The sequence below is a fragment of the Triturus cristatus genome, chromosome 3_1 (genome assembly GCF_964204655.1).
Source record: "Triturus cristatus chromosome 3_1, aTriCri1.1, whole genome shotgun sequence".
In the NCBI taxonomy this organism is placed as follows: Eukaryota; Metazoa; Chordata; class Amphibia; order Caudata; family Salamandridae; genus Triturus; species Triturus cristatus.
In genome coordinates, this window is record NC_140583.1 from 758,263,625 (window position 1) to 758,288,881 (window position 25,257).

Below are 25,257 nucleotides of genomic sequence, written 5' to 3' on the forward strand. Positions count from 1 at the left end.
TCATGATATTTTTCAGTCTCAATATTGTTATTATTTAGCTTTATATTGACCTTCTTCATACTTCTTTTTCATTCATGCAATTACTCATATGATGGTTTTTTACTGTACTTTTTGATTGCCATTGACTGTATTTCCTATTATTGCTTACCCATCCTCTACGATCAATACCATGTTTTTGTTTTTCTTCTCTCCTCCCTTCCCCCCCCCTCCTTTCCTCCCCATCATTTAAAATGCTTTGTTTTTCATTGTGATATTGGCTGCTTCTACTTTCTTTGTCCCATCTTATACCTTTGTTCTCATATTGGCTGATGTCACCTTATTGTAATACTTATTTTTCTCTAATAAAGCTTTCAAACATAAAAAAAAAAAAAAGATGTAGCAAGGAGCTATGCATCGCCTTGAAGGGTGTGCATGTGAGAAACGTGAAGACCAAATTAAGGTCCCATAAATTGTTTTGGAGGAAAGGTGTGTCAAACCTCTGCTAAATCTCATCACAACAGGTGATTTAAACATGGAGGAAGGTTCCGGAAAATGTAAAAAAACAAATGGGCCGACAAATAGCTTTCAATAGTTTTCACAGCAAGACCTTGGTGACCGAAAGAACTTCGAACAGCCTGGATTATAAAGGATCAATTTTGTGGTTACCACACCAAGCCACAAACCTGTCTCATCACCAGGAACAAATGGACTTTGGTGAAAGGCATCTGGAGGCAAGGATGGCATCCACCACTTTCAGCAGCAGATAAACCGCAGTCAACTACTGCCGCTCAACCGCCACTCATGGAGGTGTAGATTTAGGTGGAATACCATGCTTTGTTGCTGAGACAAAAGATCCTTGCGAAGTGGCAAGCTTATCGGAGGAGAGGTGCCCATGCACAGATGCTACAGGTACCACACACTCCAGGCCCAATCTGAAGTGACTAGAATTACTTGATCCCGGACGTTCCTGATCGTTTTCAGAATTGGTGCAGGAGAGGCAGGCACAGGAAGGTTTACAGGAGTTCAGAGTTCCATTCCAGCAAGAACACATCACAGAGTGCAGAGTGCATGCATGGTCTCGCTGAAACTCCAACTTAAAACTGCACGTACAATGGTGGTGAAATGATCTAGCCAAGCTTCTACCCACAGCTGGAAGATGCCCTGAACCACTTTGTGATGTAGTTGCCATTTGCGGTCTGCAATATGCCATCTGCCGAGTTTGCCCGTATTGGCATTCAAAGACCCCGCCAGGTGGTTCGTGATCAGTAAGATGCTCCAACAAATTTCAGAGGGTAAGAAACTTTGTTTGTTGCAATACCACATGATAGTGGTGGTGTCTGTGAGAACCTGTACTAGACTACCTCTGATGAATGGTAGTATGGCCTTCAGGGCCGTGCAAATGACTTAACTCTAGCAGGTTGATATGGAAGCAGGCTTCCATTGGAGATCAGAGATCTCCAATCTCTACCTCCATCTGATGACCTCACTAGCCCAGTAGTGACGCATCTGTATCCACCGTCAGCTCTGGCTGGGGTAGGAACTTGCCACTGGTCCAATTCTGGTCGAGACCATGAGCAGACTCAGTTGAAATTTGAATGGCACCAAATTGGTTTCCTCAGATACCACTGCCGAGCTTGATTGTGCAATCAACAAGGAGGATGCAGGAGGATAAGAGGCTAAAAGGCCAAGACACCTCAGAGTTGCTCTCATTGAGATCCAGGACTGAGGCCGAACAAAAGAGATAAGGACATTAATGTCCTAGACTTGTTGAAATGGAGAGAAGGCCTTTAACTGTCCTGTATCCAGGACTGCTCCAATGTAAGGAAGCCTCTGCAAAGTAGTCAGTTGCAACATCAGCTCGTTGATCGTGAACCCCACCCATGTCAGGAGGTTTGCTGGCATCTGGCAATTTTCAACAACTCCGATTTCAAAAGCCAGTCGACGAGGTAAGGGAAAACTGGTATCCTGACCTCCAGAGATGGCCAGCAACCTCCATCACCACTTTCATGATCACCAGAGGGGCACTGGTGAGGTTGAAACGAAGCATGGCAAACTGAAAAGGCTCCTGCCCTACCTTGAACTGAAGGTAATATCTGTGGGACTGCAGGACGGGTGTAAGAAAAAACCAAGGGCACCACCCAGGTGCTCGGATCCAGGGCAGACTGGATATGGGTCAACATCAAAACAGATGTTGTACAGCATGTTTGAGAGGAAAGAAAAAAAGGATTAAAAAAAGCACAATGACCCGACCGCTGGGCTGTGCCATTTTGTAAGTGCGTGTATGTGTTAAACACACGTGTGTGTGCATACCTACAAAATTACACAGAACAGTGTGCATCATGACACTTTTATAAAAAAAATTATAATCATTAAGGTTCAAGTAGCAGGTCAAGGAGAGCAGGTGGCAGAAACGCGGAGTAAGGGGGGAAAAGCAAACAAATGAAGAAGATCAGCACGGTGGAGATATAGGGGCAAGAAACGAGCGAATTAACAAGAGAAGGCAAAATGAGTCCGGAGGGAAACATGAGAGTAGGTGGGGGCCAGAAGCACACAGGTGAGAGCAACATGGACCACAGCGGGGAGGAGGGGGCAGAGAGAAGCACGAGAGAGCAAGCTGAAACACATGGACTGTCAGAGTGCTTCAAAAAGAAAAAAAAATGTAGCAACCAAAACGTGAGCAGTTGAAGGACACAAGTACTTCAGCCATGATATGTAATGTACATGTCACTGACTTCAATTCCTGTGAGGTAGTTCAGATGGTTAATATAACACCTGCAAAAGTCTGCAGGGAGGCTACAGGCACAATTCATTTCAGAAAGCTGAGAGCGTAAACTCGCATAAAATAGAGACGAAGGTTTCTTCCACAGGTCATGGTTTGTCAAAACAATATGAAATCTCACAGGGTTAAAATGCAGCTTCTGCAGAGATGAGAACGCAAGGTAGTGACCAGCCACAAATTCAAATCACAGATTAATATATCTGCTGCAGACCTCTACATATAACCGGCACACGGACTTTTTTCTACTCTAGTAAACGAGCTCTCCCTCTTATCACTGGAAACTCTGCAGCAACAAAGTACTATGGTTACAATTAGGAAAGACAAAATATATACACTTTTTACTTTCAAATTGCACCAATTTCGCACCTAAGAGCCACTGATTTCGCCCCGCCCCACAGGCTACATGGCCCACGGACTCTGCCCACGTGTCCTGCAATCTGTAAATAACTCCCACTACACTGTGTGAAAACCTACAAAACACCACTTGAGCAAGACCCTGAAAAGGCACTCACAAAGGACTGGCCATCGGGTTCACACTACACTCATTTCAAGCACGAGAATTAAGCTCTGTAATTACAGACACCTGCACGCCTCAAAGAGGTTAGCAACCTCGGATTTCCCTCATAGAGAAGGATGACTTATCGTATTCTAGCACAACAGAAACGCGATTCGGAACACACATGCAAATATTTTTAAACAGATAACTGCCTTGCTTAGAAAACTAATTTTCCTATTCGCACCGTAAGAGAGGCGGATTTAAGCGTGAAAAAAAGACCATATTTGATATTTTTTTTAAATCGCGAGTCAGTCACCCACATCGAATGTGTCAAAGATGTTTCCACGAAAACTTACGGGGCGTTGGGAGGGACGGCACCAGAGTGAATGTGAGAACCTCCCCACACACGGGACCACAGGTTAGAATAGCTTTCTACCCGCTCATCTTACGGCAAAGCTACCAGTGGTGCAACAGGTGAAGTGGCACCGAGGCCCAGAGACCCAAGTGCCGCCACTTACCCCCGGTTCAATCAGGTGTTTTACTACCTAATAAAAAGTTGGTGGGAATTGTCACTGCGTGAACTGGGGGCCGTGGTACCCTAGTTACGTCAGTGCTCCCCCTCTCTTTTGTTACTGCGCCATGATGACCTTTCCAGGGATTCGCCGTGATATATGGCAGCAAGGGAGGAACAGAAAGCGATGCGACATTCTGCCGAGGCCGCAGTGTGCTTCCCATAAACTCCACCCTGACCCTTATCCTCCAAAAGTGGTCTGCACAGAGCAGGGAGGCAAACTACGCCTACGTCGGTGCCGCGCAGAAGACTGTGGAATACCCTCCTCTTACCTGTGTAATGAGAACGCGCCTTTCCTCCTCAGCCGCATGCCTACTCTCAACAGGCGAAGCAAGGCGTGAAGGAGGCTGCATCGGCCCGGGCGCCTCATTGGAGGGCGCTAAGAAACCTTGCTGGGATCTAAATCTAACTCCGAATCGAGAGCTTCCTTTCTCACGCCCCGAGTCCCTCCCTCCCTGCACTCTCGCTAGGTCGAGGAGGTGGGAACACCCATGGTTAATAGGCAGACCACCTGCTCAGAGGAACAACGGGGGTGGATTGGTGGGATTTAAACCCTAATGACCACGAAGCGTGCATATAAAAGCTTAAAACACGGCTTCCGCAATAGTAATTAACAATAACCCAGTTTACTTGTGCTCAATTTAGAGTTATCTGAAGGCTACATAACTGAATAGGCCTTTACCTAAAATGCTTAAGTTACAGAAAATGTTAAAATTACGAAATTGACTAAAATATCTTGCCATCGTCTGCACTACATGTCTTTCCTATGCCCCACCACTCTCCAATGTGAAGGAGACCTAAACTACTGCCATAGCTGCAAACAACCATACGCATGCCGGGATACAAACATGCAGCGTTAAAAGCACAGGAACCATAATGCAAACTATTGTAGGCTAAACGGCTGCGGTATCGCACGTGACCATGGTAACCTAGAAACTAAGTACTAATGCCTGTGCTTAAGATATATCTGCTCTCTTCCTGCCAGAAGCTTGTACTTCCGCCGGACGCTTTATCTAGGCTATGCTCTCTGCGGTGCGTGACGTGCACGGCAGGTCTTGCGCGCGCACGCTGTAACTATGTTCAGGAGAGGGACGCTTGGGCTGCAGACAGTTTACCTCTGTAAAGTGTTGCGTTACCATGTGCATGCTGGCAATTATACTTTCTTTTATGTGTGGGACCACCAGCCCAGAACACGCGAGACGTTTCTGGCTATTAATAGGCTTCGATACAAGTGTTTAGGTTGATAAGGGGCCAGCCAACAGTCCACATCGGCAGTAACCAGAAGCTTGGGTCTCTGAATCAGAATCTCTTGACTTCACAGACGGGTCTGTGCTGTGCCCAGAATGTCAGGTACGTAGCAAAATAATCTTTTGGCAGTGGGCTGTAATGGTTACTACCCTTGAATGCAGATAGTCTCACTCCCTCACCCCCACGACAAGTTCCTAATAGTTAAAATATTTTTTTTTTTAAAAAAACAGTAATTTGTCCAGCCCCCAACGTACTGCTACTTGATCAATCCAATAGCTTCCAGGCCTCATTCTGCTCAACCAAGGCACCTCATTCATTGCTGGGCAATGGATAGATACAGTAAAAGGAACCAGTCTTGAAAGTAGCGGTTACGTTCAACGTTAGACAGGCGGGTGGAGCATGGAACTCAAAGCAGAAGCCTTGTTTCCTACCAATAAGTCTGGTCCAAGGAGCAAAATTAAGCTTCTCAGAAGTTACCACAAACTGGTAGCGGAGGAAATTAATTTGTTTCATGTAGTGTGCCATCAACCAAGTATCTCGAATCGGGAGCGAACCCACGTTGCAGGGAAAGGGAAAGATCATTTTAGGTAAACTCACTGCCTCAAAGGCTTTAAGTATCCAACAATAAGATTGTCATTTTCGCTATAATGACACTTCAAACTTTTACCACCACGAGGCTACTTTGCTTCCTTATGGGAGTTCTTGTTGAAGAATATGTAGCAGAAATGCGGAGGACATCTTCTGGAGCACCTGAGCCATGATCTGTGCCTTTTTTGCATTCTTCCATAGTGCCACACAGCCCAGAACATCTTGCAATGATACCTCATACCTCACACAGGAGACAGCTTGCACTGACACGTCCTATCTCACTCAGGAGAGGAGGCTGCAGGAACCCAGGAGAGCATAGAAAAAGAACCCCTGAGTTTAGAAACCAATGTTGATGTATGTTGTCCACTGTATATTTTCTCTGTTTTGGGCTATAACAGTGTGGTGCAGACATTCTGGCTATTTTCGGGTCCTAAAAGCAAATTTTCCTAAAATCAAGGTTTGTAGGCTTGAAAGTCCATAAGAAATCCACCTGCAGTAAACAATAACCTTTAAAAAACAGAGAAATGATATTCAAAAAAGAAAATAAAATTTCTGAAAAGGTACAGGATAAAGCTTCACCACTGCTGGACACAACTATCAACGCCAATTGTGTGCTTTACCCCGGTCATAGTGTTTCAAATAATGCTGGATATTGAGCTCCTAGGGTGGACAATGTTCCATTATCTCTTCTCAGGACTGTAGGTGGTGACATCAGAAGACATTTGTTAGGAGGCAAGGGAGAGACTAGGGTGCTGAGCATATTATTGAGGTTTAACAACATAACCCCTTCTCTAAAATCAGGCTCTTTTAAAAGACACTGCCAGATTTTGCTTATCGAGTCAGATTAATGTGTCCTACTCTTAAGTAGGCCTGGGAGTAATTTTAATTATGCCGGGATAATCAGATTAATTTTGGTGATTCAGTGTTACTCCTTGACGTGGAATTACTGATAATACCGTGATTACACCCACTTGCACAATTGAGTAATCTGGGGGACTTGAGGGAAGGAGGTGGAACAACAGTGAGAGCACATTTAGCAAGCATGTGTGGGTGCTCACGTTGCTGTTATGTTGTACTTATCGCTAGATTCTTACAGCAAAATACATCCATACATCTATTTTGGACGCAAGGGTGCATTTTGCACTAAGAAACCAGCCCTAAATACTGGGAGTAAGTTGGAGGAAAATCTTACCCAAAGTGGACATTTAGTGGGCATGAGAGGCTGCTTGCACTCACTATTCATGTTTTGATTCATTTAGTGGTCTTTCTTAGTGCAAAATGCAACCTCATGTACATTTTTGCGTTCAGTGCAGAATTACTCTTCTCGTGTAGGCTCATGGAATTTAGCTAATTCTGTGTGATTACGGTAGACTAAAATTACACGAGTTACATCCACCCCAAACTCGAAGCATAGAGTTCCAACCGCTTTACCACCTCCTGGATAAAGTATTAACTGCTCTGTATTGGTGCTGTTGGAGTGGTGAGTTTCCAGAATCGATAACTGTCATCCAAATGGGATGAAAAAGTCTTGAGTGCCAATGGTAAACAACAGTATCCATCATCGATACTGGCCAGTAACCACCTACTGCCACAGGACGTTTTTTCCCATTATATGAAAATACTGTGGGGGAGGGGTCCTTGAAATAGCACAATAGAGTTTGTGAGTACTACAAGAAATACCTTCACAAAACTACTAACAAGGCGGCATATTGACTGGCGTGGGCAGACACCACCACTAACCCCTATTCATCAAATCCTGGCTTCACTACTGCACCTAAATATGCTGGAAATAAACACTGCATTATAAATCTGGGCATAGCCCACAATGATCTGGCATATACCGAGGATAGTATTCCACTTGCCTTTCTATGTCAAACACAGCCACCACAATTGTGATCCACAGTGCATATTGCAAACCGTGGAACCAGTAGACCTGTTTAACACCGGCCTTGTGTGCTCTTGGGCAATCGCCTTCTGAACTTATTCCTCTGCTCACATTTTTGTCCCAATTTAGAGGGTATTTAGAATCAGTCTAAAAGCTATTAGTATGTGTTGGTTAAAAAAAAAAAAAGCACACCTTGACTGGCTATTACCAGGGAAGAGTGGTTAGACGGCGCCAAACTCATGGTCTATTCACCAAAATGTAAGAGGATGGTAAAATATTAGTTTTTAGGTCTTGCCTAGTGAATGCAGCGCAGCTGCTTTGCTTGGCGAGACTCTATTGTTGTGGCTTTCTGTGCCGAAGGGAGACAGGGGATGGCACGCGCGGACTGGAGATGTGCACTCCGTACGCGTGCACATCTCCTGTCCCCGGAGGCTGGCAGCGCACGCGCATCGCGTGCTTTCAGTTTCCCTCCCCCCGTCGGCTCCACGGAGCCAGCTTGTTTATTAATGGTGTTCATGCTTAGTAAATACTACATGTATGAAGCATGTCAATATGTTATTCTTTCTCGACCGCTTCTGTTCAATATCTTTTTCCACTCTTCTCTACGGATGCTTGCATCAGGTAACACCCCAAAACTGGCTCAGATATTTTAAAATTAACATCTTTTTCAACAAATTTTAGGCAACAGAAGGCGTACTAGTGAGACATTTCAGCAACTCGGTCAAATTGTTATTTGTGTTTGGAGTTATTGCTTACCATCTGGGCTCTTGGAACAATGTGCAGTTTTTACCGCTGTCGCACCAGATTTCAGATACAATTTTTTAACTCTTTATGCCGCGCACTTCGACAGTCCATATGCCATGCCAAGGACGCAGCACACACTCTGTGTTCCGTCGCAATCCAGTTTGAATACAAGATACACCGCAGCGCTTATATCGGCTGCAAATATAGCTCTAAGTTGTGATCATTCGTATTATTTGTTATTTTATTTTGACGTGCACTTTGAAAAGTGCGAGGCTGAGCCGCAGAGGGTGCCAGAGAGCTGCGGAAAGTTGAGAGAACGGCCATAACATCCGTTCTCGCAAGGCGAGTAAAAGACTACATAGCATCTCCGTGCGGTGCTCTGAACAACAGTTAGACGTCGGATTTAGCAGACACAAGATTCAGTAGCGATTCGGATTACCGGGCCTGGGACGAGGTGGCTCAATGTGGCCACAGAAGTGAGGAGCAATGGCAGTGAATTAGATCATCCTAGGAGCTTTCAAATACGATGTAAGAATAGTTTATCTGCTGTAATGAGGCTACGTATTCCCAAAAACTATGGGGCAGATTTACAAGCCCCGTACGTCACATTTGCATCACCGTTGCATCACTTTTGTGACGCAGCGGCGGCGCAAAGCCAGCGCCATGCTGCGGGGTATTTACAACGTGACGCATCTGGGAGATGCGTCGCGTTGTAAAGCCCTGTGCCACATGTGGGCGTTCCGGCACAGGAACGCCTCGGAAAAGTGGCTGAGTGAAATCTACAAGATTTCACTCAGTCAATTTTACGGCCATGCTGGATCAAAACCCTGCGCCTGCTTGAAGCAGGCGTAAGGATTGACGCAGCATGTTAGGCATAGGGGCACCCAGCCCCGAGCCTTGCTGGAGCTGCGTCGCGACTCAAGCAATGCGCCGCCTTTCCGCCGGGGGATGCAACACGCATCTGCCCATCCGTGTGCCACGGTGCGCCGCATTGTAAATGCAGCGCATCAGTGGTGGTGCACGGGTAGTTTGGCGTGCCACAACTGTTCTGGCACATCCCTGCTGATTAACAGAGATGCGCCAGAAGTTGTAAATCTGACCTTGAGTTTTTACTAAGGATTGTTTTTTTTTTTTTTTTTTTTTTAAAATCGTTGAATTTCCAATACATAGTTTTTAAGGTCTGCATGAAAGTACATCTATATGCTTAACAAATTAATAAGGCTTAAAAGTACACATAGAATCTTTGGCTTCTTCCAGAAGAACAGAACTTTCTCACCTCATGCTATAGGCTAATTAATGTAATATTCCGCCTACTGTGGAGTGCTGGTTTTGCAATGCACGAGGGACTATTTGACATATGAAACCTGAGTGTATTTTTCAGACATTCATTTATATCTTACACATATTTTATACAGAAAGCATTTTTGTTTACCGCAATAGGCGTTTTTAACTGCTTTTGTCAGGAGCTGACTGCAAGCCATTAACACCATAACCTTCTCTACTACCGCCGTTACCACCACTTCCATTATTAACACCACAAAAGTATTTGTGTATGTGAGCGTTTGTATGCTTTTGGACATGAAAGCCAAACCTTTTCCCTTTGCCATTACTTGTCTTGCTTCTTACCCACCTGGAGCCACTGGAGATTATGCAGTTTTCATCATCCAGATATTGACAAACAAAAAATGTACAAACTCTTTTTTTCAAAGGTTGTTAGTGTCTGATGACAGTAATAGAAATTATACCAGTAGATTTTTTTTTGAAAACTTTATTTTTCAGTTTAATACAAACAGAGTTCTCCCCCCGACATCAGCAATAAGCAGTTCCTACAGATCCAATCATTAAACATATACAGGTGTAATACCTGGGATTGAGGCAGGCCCCCGGCTATAAAGGGGGGAGTATCCGGGCCAGCCCCGCTCAGTGTCGCAAAGGATCAGCCACATCGTCATCCCCTCCCCCCTCCCCCTCCGAAACTAACGGGGAGTACAGCTCCCCACTCGTACCCTCCGACTCACTCTGTGGCGACTGCCCCTCCTCCGCCAACCCCTCCATACACAGGACTCGCCACGCCAGAAGGTCCTCCTGCAACTTCTCATCCCTCCTAGAGCACTGCATGTGTGTTTCTTCCGCCAGCGACCATTCCCTCACATCCCTGAGCCACGTATCGAGCTCCGGGGCCTTCCGACCCATCCAGGTAATCGCGACCCGACGCCGCGCCAAAACCAACATTAACTGCAGCAATTTATAGGCCAGTCTCCGTTTCCTAGGTTTGGGCACCAGGGCTAACAGGCAGTGTCGGGGAGTCCATTGGAGGCGGAGGCCAGTAACGGCCGCCACGCGGTCCACCACCCCTACCAAAAACCTCTCTACCAGCGGGCAGTCCCAAGCCAGGTGTAAAAACCCCGCCCCTGCTGCGCCGCACCGAGGGCAGTCGTCCCCCCTGCCCGTACCAAATCTATGCAGCGCCTTCGGGGTAAGATAAGTGCGATGCATGAAATTAAAATGGATGAGCTTAAACCGCGCATTACAGGACACTTTCCTCGTCAAGGCTCCGATTCGCGTTCGTTGCTCTTGCTCTAAAGGCTCTCCCAAATCCGCTTCCCAGGCCGCCCATGCCGGGGGCACCGGGGGGGCCGAATCTCGCCTCATTGCCGCGTATAACAATGCAATTAGTCGACGGCCCCGGCCGCACGTCAGGATCACATTAAGGGTCTGCGTCATCGGGGGCATCTCCGGGCACTGCGGCCAAACCGAACGCACCACCGCACGCAGCCCTTGGTAGTGTAGATATTGTCCCCCCCGAAGACCATAAAAATCCTCCGCTTGCTCAAGTGACAGGAAGGTCTCCGAGGGGTACAGGTCTGCCAACACTTCACAACCCCCCTCCCTCCAGTCCCGGTATGACACCTGGCGCTCTAGTTCCACCATGGGGGCCAGGATCCAAATGGGTAAATCCCTATGAAAGGGTGCCGCACCCAAGACCTGCTCGACAAACCGCTGCCATACCCGTGCCTTATGTGTCACCACGTAGGGCAGCGTCACGTCCGCCCCCGACCCCCGCATCAAGGCCAAGTGAAGGTCCGCCGCTGTGGCCCTGCCCGCCAGCAATCGCGTCTCCCAGACATCCGCGTCTGCAAACCATCTGGCTGCAGGGAGGAGCTGCGCCGCATAATAATATAAATCGAAACGTGGGGCCTCTAATCCCCCCTCTTCATAGGTGCGCATGACCGTCTTAAGGGCCACTCTACTGCGTCCCCCCGCCCAAAGCAAGGAGGTCAGCAGTGAATTGAGGGTCCGGAAAACCCTAGTAGGGAGCGGGCATAGCGTGTTCTGCAGGATGTATAATGTCCGTGGCAGCATCACCATCTTGGCCACCGAGAGGCGCCCCATGAGGGACAGTGGCAGGGTGTTCCAAAACGTCACCGACTGCCGTAGTGAGGCCAGTACCCGGTCCATGTTCCGTGTGAGCGCCAAGCCCTCTGTGGTGGCCACCTGAATACCCAAATACCGGAAACCCTCCCGCTCCCAGCGCAACCCTAGCTCCGGCAGGTCCTCGCCGGGCTCTGTATCAAAGCCCGAAAGTGGGAATATAAGAGATTTACTGCGGTTAATTTTCAGGCCCGACGCCTCCCCGAACCGGTCCAGGTGGCGCAACAAGACCGGAAGTGCCTCCGTCGGTGCCCTCAGGTAAAACAAGGCGTCATCCGCATAGAGCGATATCACATTCCGCGTATCCCCCACCTGGATTCCCCATTGCTCCATTGCCGCCCTAATCGTGACCGCAAACGGCTCAATCGCCAGCGCAAAAAGTAGCGGCGAGAGGGGGCATCCCTGTCTCGTGCCCCGTCCCAGCCGCCACTCCTCCGATCGCGCCGCACCCAGGCGTACCCGTGCCCTCGGGGCGCTGTATAAAATCCGTATCCACCGACGAAAGTTGGGACCAAGTCCCACCCTCCGAAGGACCTCCTGTAAGTACGCCCAGTCCACGGTGTCAAACGCCTTAGCTAGATCAATAGAGACCAACACCGTCCGATCTTCCCGACCCCTCACTTCATGCTGTATGTGGTTTAGGCGTCGGAGATTCATCGCCGTATTCCTCCCTGGGATGAATCCACATTGGTCCTGATGCACTAAGTGTGCCATATGGGGAGCCAGCCTGGTGGCCAACAATTTCGTTAGGATTTTCACGTCCGTATTCAACATGGTGATCGGGCGGTAGGACGACGGGTCATGCTTATCACCCCCTGGTTTAAGAATCATACAGATTTCGCCCTGGGCCATGGTGCGTGGGAGTTCCCCCCTCTCCAATGCCACCTGGAACACCTGCAGCAGGAGCGGCGCCAGCTCCTCCGCGAACTCGTGGTAAAACTCTGATGGAAAACCATCACTGCCGGGTGATTTAGCACGCGGCAAGCGAGCCAGCGCCCCCCGGACCTCCGCCAGGGACAAGCCCTCCTCCAAACCCTCCCGATCAGAGTCCGCCAAGGTCGACATCTGCAGCCCTTGTAGATAGGGCAGATATTGGGCCTCCGAAATATCTGGGGCCGCCTCGTACACCCGCCGCAGGTGAGCCTGGAGGACCCCCAGCAGCTCCCGCTCCGAGCTTACCACACGTCCGGAGGAGTCCCGCAGAGCAATGATGCGCTCTGGCGCCTGCTCTCTCCGCAGGATCCATGCTAGCAGCCGTCCCGACTTATCTCCCTCTCTGTAGAGGCTCTGTCTATATTGGCCCAGAGTGAACTTATCCAGCCTGTCTAAGGTGTCCTGCACCCGTGCCCGGGCCTCCCCTTCCTCCCGCCGTTGCGCCGCATCGGGGTCCACCACCCTCTGGAGCTGCCGGAGGAGGTCCTCCTCCTTTTGCAGGTCCCGGAGAAGCTGTTTCCGGACCCCATAGGTAAGCCCCATACATGCGCCCCTCACCACTGCCTTTAGGGCCTCCCACTTCGTGGCTACTGCCAGGTCTCCTGCTCCCCAATTAAGGGCCACATAGTCCCCTATGGCTGCCGCCACGTGCTCCCTCCCCACCTGGTCCCGGAGGAGGTCCGCCGGCAGCCTCCAAGTTCGGAGACGGACCACCGGAGGTCCCCACTAGACCACGCATGCCACCGGCGAGTGATCCGATAAGTAGCGAGCCAGGTGTGTGACCTCCACCGACATCCCCTGCCGCTCCTCAGCCACCAAAACCCGATCCAACCGACTATGCGTGTTGTGCGTGGGAGAAAAGCAGGTGAACACCTTCTGTGTGGGGTTCTTTTGGCGCCAAACATCCACCGCCCCAATGTTGGCCATCACCCTTCTGAGTTGGTCAGTCATTCGCGGTTTCGTCCCCTCCCGAGGGGGCGCCCTGTCCAGTACCGGATCCAGGACACAATTAAAATCACCACACCAGAGTATCGGGGTCCCCAGATCATAAGTCAAAACGTCCTGCAAAGCCCCAAAAAATGCGGGGTCATCTATATTGGGTGCGTAGGAATTCAAGATGACTATGTCCCTGCCATCCACTCGCGCCCGAAGGAGCAGGTATCGGCCTTCGACGTCCGCCTCCACATATTGGATGGCGAACGGCACCCCCGGCGCCACCCAGATCAGGACCCCTCTGGCATACGTAGAGAAGGATGAATGAAACAGTTGTCCCCGCCATTTTTTCCCCAACTTCTGCGCCCCTTCTTCCACCAAGTGGGTCTCCTGTAGGCACGCTATCGATACCTTGTGCCGCCGGAGGAAGGAGAGGACCCTATATCTCTTTGCGCACGTGCCGAGCCCCCTCACATTCCAGCTCAAAAACTTATATCCCATGACCTCGCAATCACTCCACCCTGTCTCGGCCACTCCCTCCCAACGTGGCCCCACTCTGGATCCTGACCTGCAATGCAACTGATGTCATCAACTTTCCCCATCAACATCCCCCCCAACAATACCCCCTCCCCCCACCCACGAGCACTATGCCAGCAACAACGAAACATGCCCATATGCCCTTACCCCGCTGGTGCCAGGACGTGCACAGCCACCCCATTCACACACCGTAACTCTACCCCCGCACTCAGACCACCACTCACCCCCACCCCGACCCCGTTACCAACCATACATACCAGGCGCCACCCGACCGAATCTCCCCCCAACACCCAGTCCCCCCCTCCCAGCACCCTACCGCCCCCTTGCTCAAATTCCACATGAACGGCCTCCTCCTCCCGGGTCAATGTCTCAGCCCCCACACCGCCTAGTACTGGCCCCTCAACCCAGGGTGACGTCCCATCCCTTCCTAGACTCCTCCATCCGATGCAACATGTCGCTTCAAGAGGGTTCCCCCTGGCCCGAAGTCTCAACCCCCGCAGTTTCCGGGATCACCAGGGTAGCGGCCACAACCTCCCTCTCCGAGGCCAGCAGCGTGTCCGGGACCAAAATGTCTTCAGGGCCCGCCGGGCGTCCTGCGGAAGGCTCCGGCCCCTCCTCTACTCCCTCCTGCCCCAGCAGCAGTGCTCCGTCTGCTCCCACAGTCACTCTGCCCCCATCTCAGACTGCCACCGGCCCCGCTGAATACCTGCGCCTGTTAGGACGTTTCCGCTGTGGCCTCATGCTCCATGCCTCACGGGGGCCTCTCCCCGCTCCCGACGGGACCTCCTCTCCCCGAGCTTCCAACCATTCCCAAGCCTCTCCCGGAGACTCGAAGAAATGAGCCTTCCCCTGACACAGTACCTTGAGCTTGGCGGGATAGAGCAGCATGTATTGCAGGTTCATCACCCGCAACTTCTGTTTAACCCCCAGGAATGACTTTCGTTGCTCCTGCACCTGCTGCGTATAGTCCGGGTAGATGGAGATCCTGCTATTCTCATAGATAAGATTCGCCGCCTCCCTCGCCGCCTTTAGAATACAGTCCCTGTTGCGGTAATTAAGGATTTTGGCGATGATGGCCCGTGGAGGGGGCCCCGGTCGTGGCGGCGGCACCAGCGCCCTGTGTGCCCTCTCGATAACGAAAACGTCCGACAGCCCCCTTGGGCACAGGCTCGTCCGAATCCAGCGTTCCAGGAACCGTTCAGCGTTGCCTTCCTCCACCCGTTCCGGCACACCAACGACCCTGATGTTACTGCGGCGGGCCCTCCCTTCCGCATCCTCCGCTCTCCGCTCCAGGGCCGCTGTCGTCGCCCTGAGCTGCACGACTGTCTGTGTGAGGGTCTTCACCTCACCCTGTAGGTGCTCTATGTTCCCTTCCGCATCGGCCACTTTCTCCGCCACATTGCGGAGGTCTGTCCTGAGCAGATTCACATCAATGGAGACCGTTTCGATTTGCCGCTCCAGCGCCGAATGGGACCCCTGTATCGCTTTTAACAATTTCGCACGGGAGGGCTCCGCCGGGTCGTCCTCCGCCGGGTCGTCCTCCGCCCCGCTGAGGCCCGTCTGCCGCGTAAGCCGCTGGGATGGCAGTCGCTGCGTGGTATATTGCGTGATCGTGTTCGGTTGCGACGATCGCGACATCTTCCCCCTCGTCATCCCCGAGGCCTCCCTAGGCGCAGGGGCCCAGCTTCGGCACTATCGCCCAACCACGGGAAGTGCTCAGGCGAGGATAGATGTCTGGGGGCTCCGGGGGCTGCACTGACCCCCCCGGCCACCACTCCCTGGAGTCGCCGCCTCAGTCCAGTGTCCGCTCACGCGTCAGCAGCGGCACCCAGCCAAGCCTCCAGAGCAGGCCGCCCACAGTTAGGCCTCACCTCATCCCTCAGCGGCCAATACTCTCTCCTCCGATGCTGGCCAGGTGCTGCCGGTCGGTCCCCACCTGGTCTTTCGGGCCCGGGGCTGTCGTAGGGGTCTGCAGGGTAGTCCGGCGAGCGCCCTGCTCAGGAATACCTTCAGCGACTCCCTCGTGAGGCCAATCACAGTCCCCCTCACCACTCCGTGCCTCCGGGCCTCACGGCGCCACCTGTCCGGTCCCCCGCCGCCAAGCAGACACGCCAGGCCCTCCCCCGCAGGGCCGGGACCGTCCTCACCTCTTCTCCAGTCGAGCCCCTCGACTCCGTCCCCCGCCACTCTCGCTAGCTCCGATTCATAAGGCGGCAGCGTCGTCTCCACAGGATCACCGCTCGGGGGCGATCTCGCTCTCCCCGGCGTCCGGTAATTAGGCCGCAGACCTCGGCCGCGCGTCATCCGCGCTCAGGGCAAGGGGTGCAGGGTCCGTTTTCCGGCCTCCCCGCCGGGCACTCGCGTGGGCTCCTGACCTCGAGGCCCCCCCGCCACAGGCCACTCCAGGATGTCGCTCACACCAAGGGGGGTAGTCCGGGGCAGATCCGCCAGCCACTCCGCCACCTTCCGGTTCGTCCGCCCGGCGACCGGAGGCCCCCAGTGCACCCGTCTTGGGCACCCGATGCGGTTCAAGGAGATTCTGTCCGCTGGGCAAGTCGCCTGCCTCCCCACCTCCGGAGCTCCGCCGTGCACCACGCTCCGGCCGTCCGCAGCGTCCGGGAGTAGGCCCCAAGCCCCGGCCTCTCGTGGACTCGTATCCGGGCTGGCCCCTGCAGGCGCCGTACCACCGCTGCACCTCCGGATTCCCGCTCCTCCTCGCACCGGAGCGATCCCCAGGGCCTAGGGGGTCGATACACTCTCCAATGGTCAGTGCAGGAGCCCTGGCAGGATCATAACTACAGGATTTAGGGGTCTAGGTCGCGGGAGCCGGCGGGGCTCACGTCCTGTCGGCCATGCTGCGTGGCCACGCCCCCCATACCAGTAGATTTAGAAGGGAAAGTGAATTTCTGCGGTTCTGTGCTAAAATGCTGAGCGATGCTATGTAGAAAACAACAATAGAGTGGGAATAACTGAATTGGTGGCACACAAAAGAACGTCTCCATTGCCCCTGGGCGAGTTGGAACAGGGAGAACCACAAGTATATATTCAAGCATTTCATGAAAGCAGGGATCTGACCTTCAGTCCTCAGAGGAGGTGCTTAATTTGAGCCGGTGGTTTCCAGTGCTCAGCACCAGCACTTACTTGTCAACACCAGTGCTTGTGACAATCTGCCACAAGGTGTCGCAGTCTGGCTATTTTAGAGAAGACTACAATACCAGGTAATTATTAATTCAGTATGCATTAAAATGACTATTACCTGCTGCCCAAGCCATTCTTCTAGCTTTGGGTGCATGAAATAGTCTGAATCGTCACACTTGTAAGAGTGTGAGGGTTAGTACTTGTGTTGTTACTATCATGGGCAGAGTTGGCAGGAGCAATGGGTGGTGCAAGCTGCAGTGGCCTCCTGATGAGAGCCATGGCACTTTTTTTTCTTTTCACAAATTAAGCACGGCTCAGAGGACAGAAGGCACTGCCTCACAGCATACTTTACTGGGCTTAGTCCAAGTAAAGAGAAAGGAAACGACTGAAAGAAAACTAGTAGCTTTAAAGACTACAATCTATTCACAACTCAGACACCCACGTAACTGTGAATCAATGTAAATGCTTGATAACTGTGGCTTCTTGTGACAGTTAAATCCCGGGCTGTTCAACGTGGTCCAGAAGAGTCCGATCTATGCGAAATTCAGAATGACCATGCAAGCAAGTTCTGATCACACTGACTGTATGCAAATTTATCATATGTGGATATCTTGAATTTCTGACATGGATCTGGCTCTCAGGACCAACACTGGACACCCTATCATCATCCTTGTATGCCTAGACTGGCAGAAAGGGGAGTGCACCTGCTTGTGTACTGGTTCACTTTTGTTTGATAGTTTTTATAATGACTGGGATGGTGTCAATAGTGAAGATAGAAAAAACACTACTGGTAACCATAGTTCGGTCTCGCAGCTACCCTAGTTTAAGCTAATGGCACTGTAAATGACAATGCCTTTTATTGATGTTTTAAAAAAATAAAAGGCATTGTTAGTTGAAATGTCAATAGCTCAAACTCGCATAAATGCGAGACCTATTGCATTGCAAATGCTTCTTACATTCTAACTTTGGGTCTTTAACTTTCCAAACTGTTTAATCTTGGGCAAATCATGCTCCCTGGGCTTGTGTCCCCTGATTAGGCAACAGACGCATACTTTAACAGAGGATTAACAGAAGAGATAAACAACCAAGAGCATATTCCCAGGAAATGCACCCAGCCTGGTTTCCATTCACACATTTAGGGTTAACTGCTGGAGTCTACATTCTCCAATAGTACCTCTAAAGGTGAAGTGGTCCCTGAGGATGCACTGTTGCAGGACCCCTTCTGGTGCCGCAGCTCCTCCCTACCAGCCACAGACCGGCACCTCTAGGACTGCTCATGGAAGGCTGAAATAGTGAGAGGTGGGCATCTTGACATACTAATCGAGATGTCCAGTCAGGCAGCTCAGCTAGTTGTGCTCAGCGAAAAAACGATTTTTGGTGTCCCACACGTCGCCAGCTGAGTGCAGCTAACAGAATAGACTGTGGGATAAACCTACAAAAACTGGGCTATTGGCCACTCTTCTCGCAACGCCCAGAGGCCTGCATGCGGGTGCTACTCGACAGAGGAAGTAAACCGTGATGCATCACACGGAAACACACAGAAAGTGGTTTGTCCTATCAGTACATTATGCACCACCCACAGTTCCGCTGCTATGTAACCTCAGCGTGCAGGAGAGGCCCTCTACATATAAAGCACTCTTCGCACCTCACACAAAAGCTTTCCAGACTTCACTCAGTGCGTCTGGGGTCTGCAGGTCCAGACATGCCCTAGCAACTGCTCAGCGAAAGGGGCACGGTGCCAGCGGGAGTCCGGCGTGGGCAGACGGGGAGGAACAACACCCCTGAACTAGAGTGCAAAGAGAAAGGCACGAGACGGCCACAAAAGAGTCCCATTTTAGGCGTCATGAACACGGAGGGCGGATATTTTTGGCCTTGGAAAGGTTTAAAGAGGGGCCAGCAAACTAGAAGCTAGGCTGGCATTGCCTTGTAACAGTCTGCAATAAAAGTCACATCAGAAGTTAGATGCAAAACTGCTCTAGCCGACAAAGACAAGGCGTGCCCATAGAGCAGGGCTGGAAGGAAGGGGCGTGTATTCCCTTTTCTGCACTGCTTTTATGCAGAGTTGGATAAACCCCCAAGATGAGGGCTTCGTTTCCATGTAGATTTGTTTACAGGAAAGGGGGTGTCACTGTGGTGTCCACTCCACCTGCAGGGATGGAGTGGTGGTTGCAGGCGGGGGTCGGCCTGGACGCTGGCTCAGAGTGCACAGGGGCTTGGCTCTTGGCTGCTTGTTACAAAGGGCGGTCAAAAGTGGTGCTTTGAGCAAGCCTGAGGTGGGTGGTGTGGAGTATGGCTGTGCAGTGCTGCAGTCACTGGCGCAGTACCCCAGGCTGGAGTCCATCACCTGAGGGCGCTGCAGCTCTGATGTATTCATTCTTTTACCAGTAATATTATTATGTAGAGCAAACCAAATATAACGACTGTTATACACGTCAATAATCAACGGAAGGAAAAATGACCTAAAGAGTTATGGATTTTCAATAGATACACCCACTGCTCCAGAAAGCACCTCGGTTCTCTTGATATTTCCTTACTACTTTGGCTAAATATAGAACCGCAGCTACCGCAGAGCGTCCAGCCACCTCACTGGGCCTTTGTCTAGTTCTGATTCGCTGCTACACGTGCACGCTGTGAAAGAGACACAGAAGACGCACTAACAGTTACCTCTTGGCAGGTTAAGCCTTTGATCCCTTCTGATACCTTCATTCTGTTGGTGAATCTTTGCTGTTGCTGAATGTGATGGGAGGGCTGGGGGTACACACGAGTCGGCAGAACAGTGCCTTTCTTCTGCCCGCTTTATTGCCGAGGTGAACAGGTTGTGGCCATTCCCGTCACTGCGTGGATTTCGCATTCAGTCGAGGTTGCGGCCCCTGGCCTATGAACAACCTGGCACCAAGGGATACGTGTTTGCCCAAGGGCAAGCAGCCACTGTGCCTCAACAGCCCACAAGAGTCTAAATCTGCTCCGGGCCTGTTCGGTTGAGTTCCCTGGTTCTGTAAACCTCTTTCCTTGGATTGGCCACTGGTTGTTTTCCAGAAGGATATATTGGTAAAATAACCAGTTTGTGAAATTTGTTTTGGATTTGAGAGGATGAACCGAAAGAGTAGACGAGCAGAGGAGTGCTTGATTTTTTTTTCTGGGTTGTATTTTTTTGGGCAGGCAACGTTTTCTGGTGTGGACAGTTTTTTAAGGTTTTAAACTTAAAACTTCATAGTACAGCTTGCCTAGACTGTTGTTATTAGCCTTTCTTTTTATCAGTTATATAAAGTACAACATGAACAACAAGGCAATGTTAATGAGCAATAAATGAATAATGGCTGTGTTTTATTAAATTAGAGGGTACCACCTTATGTTAAAGATACAACGAAGATTTCCAACAGAGAGATCCAGTCTTGAGATCTGGAGACCACTAAGGCACAGCTTTCTTAAGGCACAAGATTGGCAGAGCTTGCGTCATTTGTTTATTTCTAGCGCCGTTACATACTTTCCAAGTTTATTACAATTAAAAGAAGACGAGGAGTAGAAACGCTCCCTTTCAGCTATTAGATATCGCAGAACACACACAGGTGCCCAACCAGGTTTCACAGCGTCTTACTACATTCAAACACAGATCAGCCACCAAAGGACTGCTGACAGACCTACAAACACACAATATTGGCTCCCTCCACAAGGTCACCGGGTGAGGAGTCGATATCACAGTGGCAGGGAAGAGGAGTTGGAAACCAATGCAGTGTGGATTTACAGATCACCTTTGGAGGCCTCGACAAGCCGATTAGGGGGTGTAAAAACACACAGGACATGAACAAAGGTCCCAGCAAGCTTTAATTTTTGAATGGAGAGTTTGTAGGTGTGAGGGGGCAGAATGACCTCTTGGGTACTTGTCAGAATGAGGCCCGCCCACTCCTCATACAGTGAAATATTTTGTTTTTAAGTTATCAGGTCAACCCCAAATGCATGCACACACATACAGAAACTGAGCTGGCTGCACAAACTCTGCAACTGTCCCCCCCCACAAACAGATAGCATAAAAATGACTATATACATGTATTCACAACCAGTGGTGTAGGAACGAGGGTGTGGTGGGTGCCGGCTGCCCTGGGTGTAATCACTGATGGGGGCTGAGAAAATGGCAAAAATGTGTTTTAAACACATTTTTGACATTTTGTCAAGCCCGGGGTGACAAGAAATTTTCCGCACAGGGTACCACCTGACCTTGCTATGACACTGTCACCAACAGACACACAACCAGACTGCACACACAGCAAATGTGCACCATACAGACAGCAACTCTGTACTATGATTGCACATGCAGGCAGCACACACACAATGCACAAACAAAAGGGGACTGTGTTCAAAGAGCGACTGTACGCGTACAATAACTTCAAGTCCATACACCTGAATGTACAAGTTACTTACCTTCGATAACAATGTATCTGGTAGAGACGTTGTCTAGCTGCAGATTCCTTTACTTCGAGTATCCCAAGGCATCAGACTGGATCTGGAAATTTTTTGCAGCAACACCTCTGCGCGCCGGGGTACGGTGCCACACGACCCCGCCCTAAAATCATCCACGTACGTGAAGTCAGCAAGGTCATATAAGTCCCTCCCGGTGTGCTGACGTCAGTTTTCGTCGGAGAATCTTTTCCGTGGCACAACGCGGGGCCACCAACAAAAAACTGTGAAAGTATGGGAACAGTGTGCGAGAGATGAAAATCCACGAATAAAGAAGGAGGATGGTGGAAGACACCATTGTAAAAGACAGAATTAGACATTGCCTACATATAAGTGCAAGCTGTGAGAAAGAGCCCCCCCCCCAAGCTAAGTGAAGACCCCTCCCCGAGTGCAACCAGGGAAGAACATCTCAACAGACAGAAATAGACTGATAGTGCCATGTAGAACTGTGCCGTCTAGTAATGACGGAACACAGTCCACTGTAGGAAGGTATGAAAAGGCTGGCCTTTTCCCTATAAGGACGGAGGTTGGAAACAGAGCACAACCGACCCTCAATGAGGATGACGACAAGGGGACCAGGACCCCGAGTTAGTAGAGAAGACGGAAGGAAGGGAAGGTAACTGGAGAGGAAAACAAATCTCCTTGTGAATCAAAAGGCACCATATCACAGGAAAGAAGCCCCTCAGCAGAGGTTAACTGTATATGAAAACACTCATGGGAGTGCAACAATCCGAACCCCCTTGAGAAATAACCCAATGGCAACTGAAGAGGCCAGTGGAGAACACCACTCGACAAGGTCCTCACAGAACGGGGAGGCTGGGTGGGCGTTAAGGAATCTCCGACTAGACAACGTCTCTACCAGATACATAGTTACCGAAGGTAAGTAACTCGTACTTCTGATAAAGACATCTAGCCGCAGATTCCTTAACTTAGAATAGATACCACAGCCATACCCCAAAAGGGGGGTGGGTCTGCGACAGAACAACAGAAAGCGCCACGCATCCAATCCGGCAACAGAGTGACAGATAAAGGGGGAATATCTGTGGCGGAACAGCCAGATAGCAACCCAAGCAGCTCGAAAGAGCAGAAATAACAGGAGAGAAGCTATCCTAAAAATGCCAGAATGGCGCCACACCACACCCATATAAAAAATGACAGTTAGAACAGCATAAGCCCTATACCAGAGAAGAGAGAGAGAGGGGAAGAAGAAACAGTCTCCGCTTAGTTGCACCCTATGAGTACACCGACCCAAGCTCAAAATGAACTTGAAGAGATGCAACCAGCCTAACCAACTTGCCTATAGAAGGAAGTCGAAGTAGTCGGTGTCAAGAGCCCAAAGGTAAGAGCTAAAACCTGAGCAATGCGTTTGGAATAGCTGGCGGGACAGGAAACATGCCAAGTGCACACACAACCCAAAAAAAGGGTAATTAGGGGCAATTAGCACCAATTTTAAACCCGCCGAAGCAGGTAGAAATATGCAGCAGGCAAACAGCCATAGAGACCCTAAAGTGGCTTACACAAGAAGCATAGAATGCTCGAACGGACAATCTGAAGCCAAAGTGAGAAACAACCCACAAAAGAGCTGTCCAGCAGGCGTAGCTTTAACAATAGTATGTGAAAATGTTGAAAAAAGGCATATCCGAAGGAAGTGGCCAAAAAACGCCACGTTAACGAATAGTGAGAAGAGTCTCAGAATCCGAGACCAACACTCAAGAAAAGACGCATACAGCGTCGAACACCAAAAAAGGGAGCATATGTCAACTTGGGAAATTACCCCAGTAAGCAGAAGCAAGAAGGAACCTATGGGGAACTTGCAACAACCTAGAAAAGCTCCCCCACACATGGAGAAATTGTTTATGGACCTTGCAGCCTCGAAAGAGGTGGCGACGTAGGATGAGGAATACCAAGGCAACTGGCATGTATACAGAATGTATAAACATATAATTATGTAGAGACAGAGCTAGCCAGGAGCAAGAACATGTCCATACGGATCATACCTAGCACAGTAAGGGCAGGTAGGAGCCGTCGTTGAAGAGGAGACCATGAAACCTCCCAAGGAGGTGGATAACCATGGCGTAAGCAGATGGCCCCAGGAAAAAACATAGTAAAGCAAAGCTATATGATAGCATACAAGTACCCAACATGGAGTATGCATACCCCAAACAAAGGGGAACACCTCTTAGGGCAACAAGCCAAGCTAAAAGAGCGCAGTAACGAACTGAGCCTGTGAACATGAGTTCCGAGCCGTATGACATTACCGAGCTGAGCCACCGGCTCAATACCACAGTCAGAGGACCAGACACCGCAACCTGTGGAACACGGCACAACAGGCCAACAGCCAGCTCAAAGCAAAAACGCATCCAAGGGATGCCAATAAAAGGGTAATCACCCTTGACCACAGAAAAAGAAGACGTAAGGCTCACCACCCATGTTAAACACAGAGCGCATCTAAAGGATGCAAAATGAAAAAGTACCACCACGGAAGATAGGCTGAAGAAGACTTAAGTGGGAAGATGAAAGCCCGCAAGGAGCCGGTGAACCGCCGACTCAGCATGAGCATCAAACAGCAAAACCCCATCAACGGGTAAGTCAACCAGTCGCTCCCGGATATTTTCAGGGAAGACGCTATCTCGCAACCAAGCGTGACGCCTTAAGGCAACCGAACAAGCCATAGCTCAGCCCAAAGAATCCGCAGTATATCAGGCTGAGTGGATTGTGAATTTGGCAAGGTCGCGGCCATCCCGGAGGAGGCGAAGAAGATCAACGTGAGCACCTTCAGAGGTGTCAGAAAGCAAAGACTCTGCAGAGTCCCACAGGGCAGAGGTAGCCCGAGCCAAAACACACACTGTATTTAAGGACCGTAGGGCCGCACTAGTGGATGCAAAGATGTTCTTACCCCATGACTCAAGCCATCTTGACTTCCGAGAGGGAGGAGTTAGAGGGGGCAGGGAAGGAAAGGCAGCCTGCAACACAAACCTCTGCACATCAGGGTGCACAAAAAGACAAACAGGATCATGCGGAGCTGGACGGTGGCGGTGCAAAACTGAAGGAGCCACCGGGTCACCTGAAGCAGGCCAGACCCAGGTACCCAAAAGGGTATCATAAAGGGAAGCCTCAAAGGGCAGAAGCGGCTCCACATTCCCAGACCCACGGTGATGGACCTCAAGCAAGGAGTCCACACACAAGGGGGCAGAAGGGGGTTGCATGTTTAAAATGCGGGTGGCCACTGAGACCACTCTCAAAAAAGCTGCACCAGCCTCTGTAGCCCTCCGTGGAGGAGACAACAACTCATCAGTGGGGAGGGTTGTAATCTGATTCTCCCAAGACACTGAGGGTGCGACCAATGCCCCAGGTAAGGGAGCCCCATTGAAGAATGAGGATCTTGATGGGGCTCCTGGGGAGGCGAAGAGCCTGCCGGATCTGAGAGCTCCTGAGGAGGCTCCACAAATTCTAAGGGGGGCACTGGCAACAATACCTCCGGCGACGCCGGGCGAGAGGGTGGTGCCAAACTCTCTCCAGGGGCCTCTAGAGAAGAGTCAACA

At 50.5% G+C, this 25,257-nt stretch overlaps 1 protein-coding gene and 1 long non-coding RNA gene across 3 annotated transcripts in view; one reads left to right on the forward strand and one right to left on the reverse strand.

Moving 5' to 3' along the window:
* MOB2 (MOB kinase activator 2) overlaps positions 1-25,257 on the reverse strand; it is a 323,951-nt gene that overhangs the window by 92,171 nt on the left and 206,523 nt on the right. Inside the window, exon 1 of one of the 2 annotated variants that reach the window (XM_085644921.1) lies at positions 4,098-4,811. The exons of the other annotated variant lie outside the window; for it this stretch is intronic. Coding sequence (XP_085501047.1) covers positions 4,098-4,195 — 98 coding nt within the window. The 5' untranslated portion in view covers positions 4,196-4,811. Of the gene's footprint in view, positions 1-4,097; positions 4,812-25,257 lie in introns of those variants that run through there. 2 annotated transcript variants of the gene reach the window in all.
* LOC146860936 (uncharacterized) overlaps positions 4,951-25,257 on the forward strand; it is a 117,043-nt gene continuing 96,736 nt past the window's right edge. The window contains exon 1 of the long non-coding RNA XR_014978896.1: positions 4,951-5,175. This is a non-coding gene — a long non-coding RNA (uncharacterized LOC146860936). The remainder of the gene's footprint in view (positions 5,176-25,257) is intronic.